Source organism: Helicoverpa armigera, chromosome 15 (assembly GCF_030705265.1).
Source record: "Helicoverpa armigera isolate CAAS_96S chromosome 15, ASM3070526v1, whole genome shotgun sequence".
NCBI lineage: Eukaryota > Metazoa > Arthropoda > Insecta > Lepidoptera > Noctuidae > Helicoverpa > Helicoverpa armigera.
This window is the reverse complement of record NC_087134.1, coordinates 58,671-76,059: the sequence shown is the minus strand read 5'-3', so window position 1 is coordinate 76,059 and position 17,389 is coordinate 58,671. Positions and strand designations below refer to the sequence as shown.

Sequence of the window (17,389 nt, the reverse complement as noted above, 5' to 3'; positions counted from 1 at the left end):
GCTTTACCCGCGCCCCGGTGTATTTTTTGCCACCCTGGTACATGGTGAGCAGTTGCTTCGTAATTTCGTTATTGGTATACTTATACTCCGGTGAATTATGCTGTCCTAGTACTTTACTTTTGTGGTTCTGCGGCATTCCGTAAGTTGGTTTTTGTCTAATCACTCACCGTTTAGACCTACCCTGGACTACGACAAACATTTTAAAACTAAAATCAGCTCAATCGGCCCAGCTGTTCTCGAGTTTTAGCGAGACTAACGAACAGCAATTCATTTTTATATATATAGACTAGCTGATCCCGCGAACTTCGTATCGTTTAAACCTTCCCTGGACCTCTACAAACATTTTAAAACCAAAACAAGCCAAATCGGTCGACAGCCATTCTAGAGTTTTAGTGAGACTAACGAACAGCCATTAATTTTTATATATAAGAAGATTAATCTGTGGCAAAGACTACAATATACCATCGAGCTTATACACATAGAGAATCTGTGGTATGTAATACTTATTAATTATTTTACTATTGTACCTACTCTGTACTCTATGTTTTGTTTGTACCAGTATAACCGGCAAGGTATCCTTTTCCGAAAAAATAGCTTTAGAAACCTCAGCCTTGATTTAGATGAGTGAATCGACGATCGTAGATTAATTTTGGTACATTAACAGCGAGACATAAACTGTTGACTGTAATTCTTAAGTGTGAATACGATGGATGACGACTTGAAAGAGTTGAAGTCGTTGTTGCGCTCGCTGGTGGTGTCGAGCCCGACTCAGATGGACGTCCGCACCTTGATGCGGGACTTCCGCAACATGGTGGGGTCGCCCATGCCGCTCGCCAAGTACGGCCACAGAGACCCCGTGGCTTTCCTGAAAGAGCACTTCGATGATTGTTTCGTGGTGAGCAATCCCTTCAACATACTTGTAGTCCATCCTTCAAAAATATAATATACCATTCGTGTTCATTTGAATATTATGGTTAATGTTGTAATCATATTTACAAAAAGTATAATGTTGTAAACAATTTTGAGCCACTGGCATAAAGTCATGGTGCTTTCCATTAAAATAATTTGGCGTTCACAGATGACGGGGCCATCGTCTAACCCAGTACTTACTCTGATTGTACCAGACACATTAAAACACATTGATCAGTTTGTACAGAGGCAGAAAGTACCTTCTACTGCTAAATTGTAAGTTTATCATAGAAAATAACTTTTTTGTTTTATTTACTTTGCATTAAACAATAGCTACCAACAGAATACCCATATGCCAGCTCTGCAGTTGTCCAAAATATGTAGCAGCTAAAGTTTCATGTGTGTTTAGGCCAGTGCTACTAGATTTGAGATATTTAGTTACCATTAAGAACCTCTTAATGGTAACTAAATATCTCAAATCTAGTCTATATTATAAATCAATCTATATTATAAAAAAGATAATTTTTTCTTGTACCCCAAGGGCTACGAAACTATTGAAACAATTTAAAAACATTATTCACCAATATGAGGCTATATTTTGTACAGATAGGGGAAGAAGATCCCCTATAAGCTAGTGAAACTGGAGAAACCCGTTAGTTATCTATTAATTCTAGCAATATTATTGCTATGTCACATAATATTAAAGAAAAAAGCATAATAAAACCGGCCAAGTGCGAGTCGGAATCGCACACGAAGGGTTCCATACCATTATTTAGAAAATGAGAAAAAATATCACATTGTTGTATGGGAGCCCCCCAAATTATTTATTTATTCTTGATTTCAGTATTTGTTGTTATAGCGGTAACAGAAATACATCATCTGTGAAAATTTCAACTCTCTCGAATAGAGATTCACTTGTTAAGTATTCCCATGACTGAAGTCCCACTTTTCTGTGTTAATGTCTAAAAATTCCAACATGAAATCAAAGCTCTGATCTGAACAGATTGCAGGGTGTATAAATAGTGTGATTGATGCTTTGTTTTTAATTTACTGCCACAGCAAATCAAAGAGGAGAAGCATTCCAGAATCTGCAGTGAATAAACAAAATCTAATTTTCGAGACATTTGTCAAAGACACACTACCTGTCCTCAAAGAACCGGAAGCATCAGAGGTGAAAGCTCCTGATATTGTTGCTGACGCCAGCCACAACACAGAGAATGCTGTCAATCATCAAGTCACCAGCACAGATGTCAAGAACTTCCTCAAGAAACGCCTTCCACTTTACAATAGTCTACATAATTTAGAAGAGCCTTCTTCAGAGAGAGAAGTAACAATATCTCTGTGTCAAGATGATGATTCGGGAAAACATACATCATCCAGTAAGTTTATAGTTGTGTAAGATAAAAAGTAATTTCGTGAAAATTAAGAATTGCCACCCAACGTGGCAATGCTGCCAGCCTTTTGGTTTTTAGATGCCATTTTATAATTATTTTTAGTTGTATATATGTTTAAATAAGTTTATTTTTACGTCATGTAAATATGTACATCATCATCACCCTCCGAGCCTTTTCCCAAACTATGTTGGCTTCCAGTCTAACCGGATTCAGCTGAGTACCAGTGCTTTACAAGAAGCAACTGCCTATCTGACCTCCTCAACCCAGTTACCCGGGAAAACCCGATTACCCTTGGTTAGACTGTAAGGCTGGACACCAATGACTGGCATGTTAAACTGTAGGTCCCCGTTGTCATTGAACATCCTTGGCAGTCGTTATGGGTAGTCTGACACCAGCGTAACCCAGGGGTATTGGGTTGCCCGGGTAACTGGGTTGAGGGGGTCAGATAGGCAGTCGCTCCTTGTGAAGCACTGGTTCAGCTACATCCGGTTAGACTGGAAGCCGACCCCAAAATAGTTGGGGAAAAAAGGCTTGGAGGATGATGTTTTTTACTAAAATACTTTATGATTTTAATTGTAAATGTTATCAACTAGCTTCTGCCAGCGGTTTCACCCGCATCCCGTGGGAACCTCTGCACGAACCCGGATAAAAAGTAAAATATTGCCTACCTCGATAAATGGGCTATCTAATACCGAAAGAATTGTTCAAATCGGATCAGTAGTTCCTGAGATTAGCGCGTTCAAACAAACAAACTCTTCAGCTTTATAATATTAGTATAGATAACACCTTTTTTGGATCGTCAAAAAAAAAGTTATTTAGTACATAGGTAGTTCATACAATACATATTTAGAGTTCCTGGGAGCATTCATAGACTGTGGTTGCTATCTTCTTGGTATTAAAAAATTTAGGTACAGTTACCGGCACGGATGTCGGGCTCTCGGCGGAAGAGTGGGGATCGCTTTGCGCACCCGTACGCATAAGGCAATAAGGCAGTAAATCGCTTGTGCGCAGGTGAAGGTCAGGGCCCGACATCCGTGCCGGTAACTGTACTTGGTTTTATTGAGTATATCATTAAGTACTTCTAAAGAAATTACGTAAATTCTTGGATTGAAGGTAGACGTAGACCTACTTAAAAAGACGTAAAGTTGAAACAAACCGTATGTCAAGGTAGATAAAGTTTATATTAAATTGTTGTCTTCAAAAGCGCTCCGACGCGCTTCCAGCGGTTTGCGCTAGGCCCAGAATGCTCACCCTCCACCAGTTCCTATGTGTTTTTGCCGTGAAGAAGATATGATGGAACAAACTCACAGACAACACAATTCTGTCTGTATTTGAAGAACCAGTTCTATACTAAATGTTCAAAACATTATTATAAAAGTATTAACAATTCAGTTACCTACATAAATATTTAACCATTTATTTACACACAAAGTTTTACACACACAAGTAATGGCAAAGAGAAAATATAAACAATGGTCCACTGTCCAGGCAGCAGCAGCACAAAGGCTCTACAGCTAGAGGAGCTGAAGTCGGATATCATGGAGCTGATCCGAGCAGCCCCGCGCGGCGTGTGGTGCACCGACCTGATACGTCTCTACAGGTCAGTACACACCACTACAGACATTGCTGAAACTTTCAAACTTATTTTGGATGCAATCACACTTTCTGTGTTTCTTTTTGTGAGTTTTAGAACTTATAGAAGAAAATGGTGATTAATGCTCAATCCTTCTCCCTGTGAGAGGAGGCCTGTGCCCAGCAGTGGGACGATAAAAAGGCTGTAACACAACACATGGTCAGAAATACAAATATGTATAGATATTTAAACTAAAGAATCTAAATGCGCTAATATGACAAAAAATACTTTGACACTAACAAAGTAACTATTATTGTAATCTGTGCTAACAGCCTTACTTATAAACGTAAATTGAATAATAAGTAATACTTGAGGGCTTTTTAAGCCATATGTGTTAAGCATTAAACATAAATGTTATAAAAGCATGTCGCGAGATTTAAGTTAGATACTTATATAAATTGTGTACCATTCAAATGCATTTTAATATGTCGCAGTCATCTAGTTGGAGCTGCTATTTGATTGAAAGACTTGTGTCTTTATGGAATCATCATCATAATTGAATCATTTACATTGAACAAAATAACATATCAATCTGATGGAAAAGACCTCATCCGTATACCGTGTTTTTGTTTGTGACAGGGAACGCTTCAACCGCGAAATAAACTTCATACGGTTCGGTTACACGAGCGTGATCAGCCTGGTGTACACGCTGGGGGCGGGCGTGGTGATCACGCGGCCCGACGCCACGGGCGACTGGCACCTGGCGCCGCGCGGCGCGGCCCGCCGCCGCCCGCGCCGCCCGCGCCGCGCCGCCGCGTCGCGCGCGCCTCGCCGCCGCCCGACCCCGACGACGCGCTGCCCGGCATCGACTATGTGAGCATTGCTCTGTCGCTGCATGCATGTTCCACGCCCACCACCGACTTTTGTCACCAACAATTACGACACCATAACGTTGTCCCAATTTTATCAAAATTGGCGCTTACGCCTCTGCCAATCATAGCGACGCGGCAACGCAACGCGGTCATAAGTTTCGGTCTTAAGGGTGCTTACATAAAGAAATAGGTTTCCTGGTACAGACAAACCTGTACGGGTAGGTACCGATCAGTGCAGGTATAATCTATAATCCCACCAAAAACATTAAATTTAATGTAAAAAAAAGCCAAGCCTCTACGAAATTCTTCCACCGTAAAAAGTTTTGAGATCGCATAGAAACCAAGTCCTGTTCAACTATATACGTAATAATAAATCAATATTTTGTAACTATATCAAAAGTTTTGTTAACATTACAATAATATTGACTTGGCCATGAGCACAATAAACTATAAATATAATACAGCATATTATCTGGAAGAGGTGAAAGTCAAACATGAAGTTTAATATCACAGAATTAAATACTTTTAGTTTATTCTTACTAAATGACCGACAGTCAGTATCATGCAAGATCAATGAACTGCACATGAACTATGGCGCATGTTTAGTCCATGGAGATCTCAAATTCCAATCAGTCCATAATGAGTCCAATCGCAAAATCATGTCCATATATAAATTTATAAATCCAACGGTATTTACACGGGGACACACAAGGAGCGACTTTTAACTTGTGCTCATGGCCAAGACAATATTATTGTAATGTTAACAAAACTATTGATATAGTCACAAAATATTGATTTGTTGTCATTTATTTATTTAGAACATATAATTTACATTTTTAAATATTAAATATAAAAATAAAAAACATTTAAAAATATAAAAAATAGGTTGCCACCGATATCGGGCACAGGGTCCAAGGTACCGGTGGTTAGGGTCCCAGAGACAGAAACCTCCTCACAATACGTGCCGTATCAAGGAGTACTGCCTTCTGAATCAATCCCTTGATCCAGCCGCCCAACGAGAGCCTCCTGAGGTGTTGGTCGAGGCTCTTGGCTATGAGACCATTGGCCGTAACGACAATCGGCACAATAACAGCCGTGTCGACATCCCACATGGCGACAACCTCGTGCGCTAAGTCGAGATACTTTATTTGTTTCTCTTTCTCAGCTTTCACAAGGTTCTCGTCATGCGGAACGGCGACATCGACTATCATCGCGCGGCGCGCTAATCGGTCTATCACCACAATATCAGGCTTATTGGCTACAATAGTCCTGTCAGTGATGATAGATCGATCCCAGTACAACGTGATATGGTCCTTTTCGAGAACTGGGTCGGGCGCATACTTGTAGTACGGTACCTCAAGGTCTACAAGGTTGTATTGCAGAGCAAGCTGCTGGTGGATGATCTTGGCCACTTGGTTATGCCTGTGCAAATATTCACCGTTAGCCAAACGAGAACAACCAGATATAATATGTCTGATAGACTCACCCGGATGGTGACATGCCCGACAAAAAATTTATTATTACGAATATAGTTGAACAGGACTTGGCTTCTATGCGATCTCAAAACTTTTTACGGTGGAAGAATTGCGTAGTGGCTTGGCTTTTTTTTACATTAAATGTTTTTGGTGGGATCTAATTTATTTTTTGTAGGTCTCTTTCTTCTCTAAGTATATAACAAATTAAATTAGCTTACATGCAACTAACTAAATATATAACAAACTAGCCGTTTTCCCGCGGTTTCACCCGCGTCCCGTGGGAGCTACTGCCCACACCGGAATAAAATATAGCCTGTGTTACTCGCAGATAATATAGCTTCCTAACGGTGAAAGAATTTTTAAATCGATCCAGTATTTTTTGAGTTTATCCATTACAACCAAACAAACAAACAACAAAGTTTTCCTCTTTATAATATTGGGGTATAGACTAAATATGTACACCTAAAGTAGCACGTAAACAATTTTTTTTTTTTAGTAAACTAAAAACTTTTCGAAATCGTCGAATTTTCGAATCGAATATCTTTTAGAACCAAAGGGGGTTTATTCCAGAGATAGATGGCACTATCACATGATTTTTTTTTTAAGTACTACTTATACTAAGCTATGTAACGAAACCATAGCGTGATTTAGACCAGGACAACGCCATCTATCGAGCGAGCATGCAGTATTTATCGCACTGCATTCTATGAAAGATTATTCATTTCATTCAACCTAGCTTTTTTTTCATATGTATTTGATTAATATTTAATACATAATAACAATATACCACACTGTGTAACAATAAAAGTAATAGTAACATTTTGTACATAAATAAATAACAAAGTTATCAATGCAGTCAAAATTCATACACAATGTTCTAGAAAAACCGCAAATATAGAAAGAAAGAAAGAAAGAAAGAAAATCCATTTATTTCAAACACACGAATGACGCAAGAAACAATTAAATAAAGAAGGCACAAAACACAAACAATGAACACAAAGAAAAAAAAACGCTGCAATTGCGTCACTCGTGCGTGAAAGGGACAGCGCTCAGCATAAATGCTGTGTCTCGCGCACGCAGGCACGAGACAACAGCGCTGGTTTTCAGCGCTGACCCACCACGCGTCCTAGCCGGAACTACAGGACTTAAACGCTGTTTCGGCATAAATACAGTAAATAAATAAATACATATAAATACACAAGTAATGTAAATTGAAACAGTTACAAGAACGATGTATACTAAACAGAAGAACACAAACTAAAAACAAAATGTAACACAATACGAGAATATCAGACAGAGGACATAGACAACAAAAAGAGTGAAAAATTAAATTTTAAAATAGTCGACCAATGAGCGTCTCGAACCATAGACAGCGCGGTAAGTGTCATGTGTCAAAGATCATATAAATTTGTTTCCTATTTTTTATTAAGTTTTAAGGTTTTTATAATTTTCCCTTTATATGTAGCTAATAACCTATCTTGGTGCCAAATTTGAAGGTTCTAAGTTTGCTAGAAGTACCTTAGATTTTTGATGATCTGTCAGTGAGTCAGTGAGTGACAAAATGGTGTAACTTTGATCGCTCATTACTCGTAAACTATTTATTCAAATGTCTTGTAATTTTGAGACTGAGCTTGTTCTAATACTTACTCTTGGTCATCGAAAACCTAAACTCCTAGCTTTGTCCACATGGAAGATACAGGGGGGTGAAATAGCCGCGAAACGCTTCGAGAAAAGATGGTACGGCCGTGCCCGCTTTGCTCGAGTCTTGGCGAGGGCACTGCCGTGCCCTCAGATATAAAAATGAATCGCAAAATGTGTTGGTGAGCGCATAACTCAACAACGCCTGGACCAATTTGGCTAATTCTTTTTTTGTTGTATTTGTTATTGTCAGGAGAAGGTTCTTATGAAAAAAAATAGGGTAAAGTAGAGAAGTCAGTTGACGGGAGCGAAGCCGCGGGCAAAAGCTAGTATTTCAATCCCACCCAAAACAAAAATGTGAAAGACTGCCAAGTTCGATAATATGGGAATGCTTCGCCTATAAAAGAAGTGAGATCTGAATAAGTACCAAGTTCCATACACATACCTCAGTTAAAAATAGTTACTTTTTAATGATGTTACTTGGCAAGTTTTCATACACCTTGTTATAAACCTACTAAACGCAATGAATCAAGTATTTAATTTTCTATTAAAACTTGCCAAGTAATCATCATTAAAAAGTAACTATTTTTAACTGAGGTATGTTTATGGAACTTGGTACTTATTCAGATCTCACTTCTTTTATAGGCGAAGCATTCCCATATTATCGAACTTGGCAGTCTTTCACATTTTTGTTTTGGGTGGGATTTCATTTATTTTTGTAAGGTTGTTTATTTTATTTTTTCTTATGATGAAGTTAGTTAAAGAAATGTCTCATTTATACTATCTTTTAGATTTTTAATATGCACTATGTTTCTTACAAAGAAATGAACTAGATTAACTATGACTAGATTTACCAACTGACTGACATGACATGTTATCATATATTATGTTCGTGGATCAAAGTTACACATTCGTTATTTTCGAAAGTGATTCACACTTGGCCGTTTTCAGATTTTTACTTTACTTTGACTAAATACAAACCTTTGTACCATTCCAAGATATATTATATAAATATAGATAAATTTAGTTCGTTTTAGTTCCTTAGGGGTATAAATTTACACCGGGTATAAAACACCTTCATTATTTTGAAACCGACTCACACTTGGCCATTTTCAGATTTTTCCCTTTACCTTGACATAAAGACCTACCTCCATGCCAAATTTCAAGTCAATACGACCATTGGAAGTGGTCTAGGTTTTTGATGAGTGAGTCAGTCAGTCAGTCAGTCAGTGAGTGTATAGTAAAAATAGCGATTTTCTGACGTCAATATCTCAAGACCTACAATAGGTATATTAATGAAATTTTGTATTTTAGATAAGTGAGGGGGTCTCAACAGATACTAGAAATTTGATATGCGTAAATAAAATAGATTTTGAGTTACAGGGGGGTCGAATTTGGCCCGAAATGGTTCGTGTAATATAACCCACGGCCGGTGTGTCGCCTTTTTTGCTCGAACTTGGCGGACACACTGCCGTGTGTCTAGATACAATCCTATTCACTCACTGATTTAACACTTGTATTTTGACAATAGTTACAAAAAGAACAATATTTCGTAAAATACGCTGTTACGATGCGTTTCGTTTGAGAGGAAAAATGGCAGTTCAGTTCATCGGAACCCCGCACACGTCGCCCCGCGTAGCCGTTCCGTTTCACTCGGGTTGCGTTCCGGCGTAGACACATAAAAATATTTCATCACATCACAGTATTTCAGATAAAAATATGCGACAGTGAAGGTGACCTGACCTGATGATGAAGACGAGAGAAGGTCGAGGGAACTCGACAACTGAATGTGTAAACTTCTTCGTGTTTGGGCTTATACACCGCGACTTTTTAGTCGTCTTACAAAGGTGGTCCACTGAAAGTATCCGACATAAAATACCACTAGACATGATTATTAATTTTATAGCATTAATTAAGATAATAGGTGCAAAGAAAAATAAATAATACATTAGAAATAGGAAACATCCTGTTAATAATGTTTACGTATCAAACGGTAGAAAGTAGGTACCTTCCCAGCGCTCGAGTCGAGTGATCGTTCCATCTCCATTTTTTACGAGACAAAATATCGTAAGCCAATCTAGCACAGTCCACGTGGACTGTCATCCAATGAGATTCATTCCACGAGCGGCACGACGGCACCGCCAAAGACGACGACGGCACTTTTCAAAGAGTCCACGTGGACTTTGATAAATGCCGCCTTTTACTTAAAAATAGGTTTTAAAGGTCATTCTGTGGCTCAGTTGCCGTCCGAACACCGCAAGTTGTGGAAGTGTGCGCGCACTACCGGTCAAGTGTTGTTCGCGATCGCTACGAGTAAATAGGGTATACGTCTTGCATGATGAGTGATAGGAACCGTCGCTACTCGAATATCGAGTACCTACAAATGGTACGCGTGTACGCAATAGCTGGTGACAATTTAAGGGAAGCAAGAAGATTGTACGCTGCGCCTAACAATCTAATAATGTTACGGAACCGAGGAGTGATCAACCCGCACGAAATAAAAATAATAATATTGGAGCGCGCGCGGCGCGTGTGACTGTTGCGCGCCCTGAGCCGCGTGGGGCTACCGGTAACCCAGCGAGCGGTAGGCATTTATCGCGCGCAAGTACAGAGAGTGACAGAGGCCTGATAATAGGTACGTCATTGTCAACTTACATCACTTCGTTTTGGTTTGATTACGAAAAATGTTTCTGGAAGGTCCTAAGCCCGTAAAAGTATGAAGGAAGAATTGGAATTAAGTGTTACAAATTAAGTAAGAGTGCAAGTTTACAAACTGCTACATAATGAGAACATTAAGATTGCAATAGTAAGAAACTTATTTTGCGCTAGGGTGAATGAACTTTGATAAAGACGCCGCGCCGCGCCGCTCCATTGATACAAGACTCGGGCCGCGCTCACTACAGGGTGTTTTTATAATCTATGTCATGCGTCATAATAATGAATTTATTTTTATTTTTGAATTATTCAAATGTCATAAATATATATATTTTTGTAATGAACGTGTTCTAGACATTGGATACATGAAGTGGGCTGCCGTTGTAAGACGACTAAAATGTCACGGTGTATTATTCGTATTGATGAGAACTTTCCACTAATGCGGATAGTGAAACCAATGCTTGTCACTGAAAAAAATAAAAATGACTCCCAAAAACACTGAAAAGCAAGAAAAGCTATTCTTAGGTGCATCGGCCTAGCAGTCGGTGGCGAAATAAACATATCATCCACTAGACACTCAGTGCCGGCTTTAGCTCTACTAGCGCCCTGGGCGAGATTTCTACGGCGCCCCCAACTGCAATTCAAACCCATACGAAAAACAGAGACATATACAAATAGTTACCGATTGCGCGAGCGTAGCGAGCGCGAATTTTTTTTTATTGTTAACAAGGCAAAGCAAAAGTTACCTAAAATGTAGCCCAATCGTACATAAGTTATTGCTGGTCGCTGAATGCAAAAACACGGGAACAAAGGTTCTGATTGTGCGAGCGAAGCGAGCGCGAAATTTTTTGGTATATATAAGAACTCAAAACAAAAATGACTTAAAATGTAGCCCAAACGTAGATAACTCTTTGTTGGTGTTGGCGCCTATGAATTAAAATTTTGGGACTTAAAATAGTACCATTAATAGAAGTTACGTTCTTATTAATAAAAGGACTTAAAAACGACGCTACCTTTTTGCTAGGGTAGACAAAAATGTTGAAAAAAACAAAAACAACTATAAAGTGAAGCAAGCCCGAAAAAGCTTTTTTGAGATTTAGATCATTAAAAGTGAAAAAAAAAATGTAAGTGCAAAGTAAAGAAACCGCGAGCGAAGCGAGCGCGAAAATTTTTGAGTTTTGGGACATAAAAGTAGTGTATCTAACGCGCCCGGCATTGTATGACAATACACTAATTTAATTGAAATTTCTTGGTCCAGGAGCGTACCGCGGCGCCCCTCAAGGATTGGTTGGGGGCGCCAACGGCGCCCCTTATGTCCGGCGCCCTGGGCCGTCGCCCAACCGCGCCCTACCCTAAAGCCGCTACTGTAGACACTGACTTCTCGGCCGATGCACCTAAGAATAGTTTTTTTTTAATGTGGTTTTAACAGTAGCTATGTAGACTACACAAGGGGAAGAAATGAGCCAATGAGCGAACACTGTTTCTGCGCTAAGCGGTGCACGTGATGCATGTAAGCAGTGCACATGAGTGAGGCGGCGCGTTGCAGGACGCGGACGTGTTCCCGGCGGACTGCCTGCACTTCACGGAGAGCATCCCGGCGCAGTCGCTGAGCGACGTGCTCCCCGGCGCCATGGTGGAGGTCATGGTGGGCGAGGTGTACTCGCCCTCCCACTTCTGGCTCATCCGCCTCGGCGACCAGTACCACATCGCCATGGAGAACATGATGGACGAGATGACGTTAGTACTCCTACCACATTTACATTTGAATCCTTACAATGTACAGCTGTCTTATTCAAATAATCGGAAAGTGAAACGTTCAGTGGTGGTTTGTGGCCGTTTGGACTGGCTGCATGTAGTAATTTTGGTAGCACTTGGTAACTGAGCAGTAAGATTGTTCTTATTGATATTCCAAAATTGTAATTTACATCGTACGATTTAAATGAATATCATAGGACATAAAGCAGTTTAAAAATAAGAATACAGCAAAATAATGATGTCCTCCTAGCCGATTATCGGCTACGGCGGCTGTTCTCATGTAAGGAGATTAGTCAACTGCGCAGGACATATTATATGGAACAAGCATTTGCGCAGACACAGGTGCACTCACTATTCCTTCACTCTCTGCGCCCGACGGGATACACGACCGGAGAGAGATCAGGCGCAGGACGGACATTTACATGCTCTCCGATGCACGGGTGTAAATTATACAAAATCCCTCATTTTGGAGAGGCTGCGCATAGTATGTTACTGGATTAGAACGCGCCTCGTGTTCGTTTCCCTGGCAGGGAGTACTACAACGGGCCGGGCGGGTCGCGCACGCTGGCGCGCGGCGCGGTGCGCGTGGGGCACTACTGCAGCGCGCTGTTCCTGCGCGACTGGCACCGCGCGCTCATCGTGCGCGTGCTGGACAGCGACACGGTGAAGGTGCGCTACGTGGACTACGGCACGGTGGGCGCCGTGGCGTGGCGCGCGCTGCGGCCGCTGCGGCGCGAGTGGGCGCGGCTGCCGGCGCAGGCGCTGCGCGCGCGGCTGGCGGGGCTGCGCCCGTGCGCGGCGGGGCGGCGCTGGCCGCCGTCGGCCGCCGCCGCCTTCCTGCGCCTGGTGCGCGACACGCCGCTCGTCGCCAACATCGTCGCCGTCGACACCGAGGTGAGCGCCCCGTACCGTTCCCTCCTATCGCTCTAAACTTTGCACACCGATTACACGAGGGAACAAGATTTTTGTTGCATGGAATATTACGACTAATATTGTATATTTTTGGGCTGCTAATTGAAGATCTGAAGTCAGAATTTCTGTATCAGCTTTAGTTTTTGAGATATCAACAAAACGTGATTTTCAAGAAAAACACAATTTTATCAACAAAAAGCAGCAGAAGAACAACAATTAAGCATCAAAAAACTTTCTTTTATAAGATTTTCCAGCTTAATTCGGTTCACTAGGGCTGACTAATGCTGCAACAGTAGTTCGCCATCATGTTAGCATTCCAATGACCCTAGGACCGCTTTTCCCATAGATTTTTGAAAAATCTTTCTGATATTGATATGTACGTGTTTTATCTATTAAATATCACATAAATGATTCCTGTTCACATTTTGGCCCAACGATATATGGATTTCTGGCGGTCTCCTTTGGTTAACATAAAAAAGGTTATAGTGAGCTAACCTTAAAAGATAGACATATATGTATGTATATAGAGACAATTCTGTCATACATGATTTTTGCGAAACTTTAACCGTTTACGCAGCGCACACAGCGTAAGCTCTCTCAATAGGAAAATATCCCCCGATTTTGAAACATTTTTCAAATCGGACAGTCGTTCCTGTACTTCCTGAGATTAGCGCGTTCAAGCAAACAAACTTCAGCTTTATAATATAAGTATAGATAGTACGGAACCCTTCGTGCGCGAGTCCTACTCGTACTGGGCCGGTTTTTACAAATTAGTATCACAATTTCTCTCTCGATGTCGCTGTAAATCGAGCTATTAATGTGGTCGGGATAGGTAGGAGTTACAAACGGGAAACTACGGAACGTGGCTCGATACGCTTTCGGCAATTTTTTTAAATAATAATATTAGCACGGTAAAATGAAAGTTTTAAAAATGGATACAGGAGGCCATAATCGAGACCCTGTTAATCGAAACGTCGACTGCGGTGGACCGCAACCTGAGCACCGAGCTGATCCGCGCGGGACACGCGGACGAGCGGCCCGACTCCGCGCTGTGGGTGAGTGGCCCCTCCGACAGCCTCAGCGACGTGTCCGCGTCCGCGTCCGAGCTCGTGGGGCAGCCGCCGCGCCGCCTGCGCACGTGGGCCGCCGCCGCGCCGCCGCCCGGCCCGTCGCCGCTGCTGCGCCGCCTGCGCTCTCTGCGCGCGCGTCTGCAGCAGCCCTGCCCCGCGCCTCCCGCCACACCCGACCCGCAAGTCAGCCATCCTGTCCTTCGGCGCCGTATCGATTTACACAAGAAATGTCGACATACGCTTCCGAATCTCATTTGAGTTCATATTTTCATAGTAGGTATATGTATGTGTCGCTAATCACTGCGCTCGAACCTCGGGGAAGGGTTCGGTACAATACTGATCGTCGGACGCGTCCTCGAGATTCGCGCACAGTGGGTCACTGCGAGGACGCTGACGCTTGCGCGTGTTGCAGACGGCGGAGTGCTACCTGAACCCGAGGTTCGAGGCGCTCGAGAGCGGCGCCACGCCCAACCTGGAGGAGATACACGCGTACCTGCGCGACGGCATCGTGCTCGACTACGTGGCCGCGTACCGAGAGCACGTGCCCGCCTGCCTGCCGCCCGAGCCCGCGCCCGCTCCCTCCGACTCCCCCGCCAGCGACCACCCACCCGACCTGCCCGCGAGGATCCCCCTGTGGTTGCCTTCTACGCCCGATGCCTGCCTTCCTTCGCCTTCGTCGCCAACTGAGCTCTCCTCACCCCAGGTCACGTCTCAGAGACCTCTATCTCCGCCGGCCGCCCCTCTCGCCTTGTCGCCCAAAGACTCAGAGCCTTGCGAGGCAAAGGCGCATTCAGCCATTAACGTTCAACTAGACATACACAAACAACCGAATGTGAATATTCCGCCGGACGACAACCCGCAGACAGAGTGCCGGCGGCAGTCCGTAGTGCACCCGCAGCCGGCGGCCCCTTGCCCTCCGCCCGGCGTGGTGGCGCCGGCCTGGCCGGGCCCGTACCCGCCGCCCGGCGTGGTGGCGCCGGCCTGGTCGGCTCCGTACGCGCCGCCCGGCGTGGTGGCGCCAGCCTGGCCGGGCCCGTACGCGCCGCCGGCCTGGCCGGGCCCGTACGCGCCGCCCGGCGCGGTGGCGCTGAGCCCGGCCGAGTGCGACACGTACCGCAGGCTGGTGCACGTGAACCCGGAGGCCGCGCACTGGTACATGGCGGGCGCGCTGGGCCGCGCCATGGGCCCCGCCATGGGCCCCGCGCTGGGCGGGCCGCCGCACTTCCCATCCCCACCCCCGTTCGGATCTATGCGAGCGCCTCCCGGTTTCAATATCTAGGCCGGCGTCGGTGCGAACTTGCGTAGGCTCACATAATGTTTGTACTGTCTTTTCTTTTTCTTTCTTTCCACGTTAAAAATCATCAAATGACCCCTTCCGCTGGGTAAGCAGCGGTGAGGGAGTGTCAGACTCTTACTGACTAAAAGTCGTCGTGTTCCATCGTAGGCCTTTTATGTACCAGGGCCGCGGTAACTCTTTCGAACAATCTCGCAGCCCCGGCTGGCCTTGCCATGTTCCTAGTGCCTTGTAGTAACGCAAAACAAAATATACCTCAACATTAGGCTAAGTGTACCTATTATTATATAAAATTGTTAGATTTAATTAACAAATTGTTATATAATTGTTACATAACATAATTTTTGGTGTAAGAATGCCTCTGGTTTGACCACAGACTTTGTTCAGTTTTTTTTTTATTTCTTTTGCGTTTAGAATATATTGTTAAAGTTTTAAAAACAGCCCTAAATAATCATAAACAGTACCCATTTATTTCTAGCAGTAGCTTATTTGTTTAATATGTAAACTCTTTTGCAAAAAAAGCGGGCACCTATCTTGGTTTTAAGGATTTTACGTTTATTTTAATTACTGTAATGGCGTCCACGGCCGATTTCGACCACGGCGGCTGTTCTCATTTAAGAAGCCAACTGCGCGGGACATATTATAGTGCACGAGCATTTGCGCAGACACAGGAGCACTCCCTATTCCTTCACTCTCATAGCCCGATGGGACGACAATCCGACACGACCGGAAAGAGATCAGGCGCAGTACCGACATTTACGTGCTCTCCGATGCACGGGAATCAATCGCCAACTTCCAGACTGCGGGATGCTTTGTGAAAGTTTAAGAAACCCACAAACCCGAGACCTAGAGCACAGCAGCCGCGCTTGCGACCACTATACCAACGAGGCAGATAGATTCGGTATTTTACACAAAAATACCGAAACTCGTAAGATTGCCATCAAATCATCAGCAGAGAACATTTAGAGCGGGTCAAAATTTTATCAAATATGCATAGTTTTTTTAACATATTTTGATGTAACAAAAACGTACATTGATCATTAACTAAAACTGCATTATCAGTTTTCTGAAAATCACATCATAATCTTTTCAAAACGCCCACGATCTTTCTGCCAGGAATTAGTCAAACACAACGTTTAACCAGTTTCTTAGCAATTCTACAAAATTCAAATTTAATACACTCTCACGCATGCTTGGCTTACCCTTTTGATGCTAGTAACAAACTACAATTATTAAAACCCTTTGAAATACACGTAAAGTCCTTAAAACCTATATTTCGCATGGGTGCCCGCTTTTTTTTTGCAAAAGAGTGTATTTGTATAAGTCTTATCGAGTTTGTTTAACTCAAACGGAGCATAGGTTCCTATTGTTTTTTTTTATTCTTATTATTGAAGTTAACGACAAAGAATCATTTTGTGGAGTACAAATCTATAATCACAGATGTTTTAATGATCGATAGCAAATTCAGCTGTAACTTATGTTGATTATAGAACTGTCACCCAATAAACCTTTTGACTTTACCTGCTTAGAGTTAAGTATACTAATTTTACTTAAAATATTGATCGTTTCTGTGATAAAGAATCAAGTCGAGAGTGGTAACTATTTCTTCTATTAATAAAAAATACCATTGTAAATAACTTGTATTATTTTTTAGGGTTTCCTAGTAAACTGGGGGTTTTGTGCCTTTTTGGGTAGCTAGATAAATGTAGATGTTTTTAAGTATTCTGCACAAAAAATGAAGAGTAATATTTTTGAGAAAATAGCTACTAAAAAAGTAATTGCTGTTCGTTATAATTTCCTCTGTGTGAAAAGTCGTGGTGGCCTAGTGGGCAAAGAACCAAC

At 42.6% G+C, this 17,389-nt stretch overlaps 1 protein-coding gene across 1 annotated transcript; it reads left to right on the top strand.

The window, feature by feature from the left end:
* The first annotated feature begins 706 nt into the window (after positions 1-706).
* On the top strand, positions 707-17,184 carry LOC110376298 (uncharacterized). Its single transcript, XM_064038240.1, has 9 exons — positions 707-895; positions 1,079-1,185; positions 1,969-2,288; positions 3,792-3,982; positions 4,516-4,749; positions 12,063-12,253; positions 12,802-13,165; positions 14,125-14,238; positions 14,666-17,184. Exons 1-9 carry the CDS (start codon positions 707-709, stop codon positions 15,530-15,532), a joined length of 2,577 nt encoding a protein of 858 aa, XP_063894310.1. The 3' UTR covers positions 15,533-17,184.
* Positions 17,185-17,389: the final 205 nt, after the last annotated feature.

Coding starts and splice junctions, on each gene's coding strand:
- LOC110376298 (XM_064038240.1), top strand. CDS start 707: ATGGATGACGACTTGAAAGAGTTGAAGTCGTTGTTGCGCTCGCTGGTG. Junction 1,186..1,968: donor GTACCTTCTACTGCTAAATT/GTAAGTTTATCA, acceptor TTACTGCCACAG/CAAATCAAAGAGGAGAAGCA. Junction 14,239..14,665: donor GGCCCGACTCCGCGCTGTGG/GTGAGTGGCCCC, acceptor CGCGTGTTGCAG/ACGGCGGAGTGCTACCTGAA.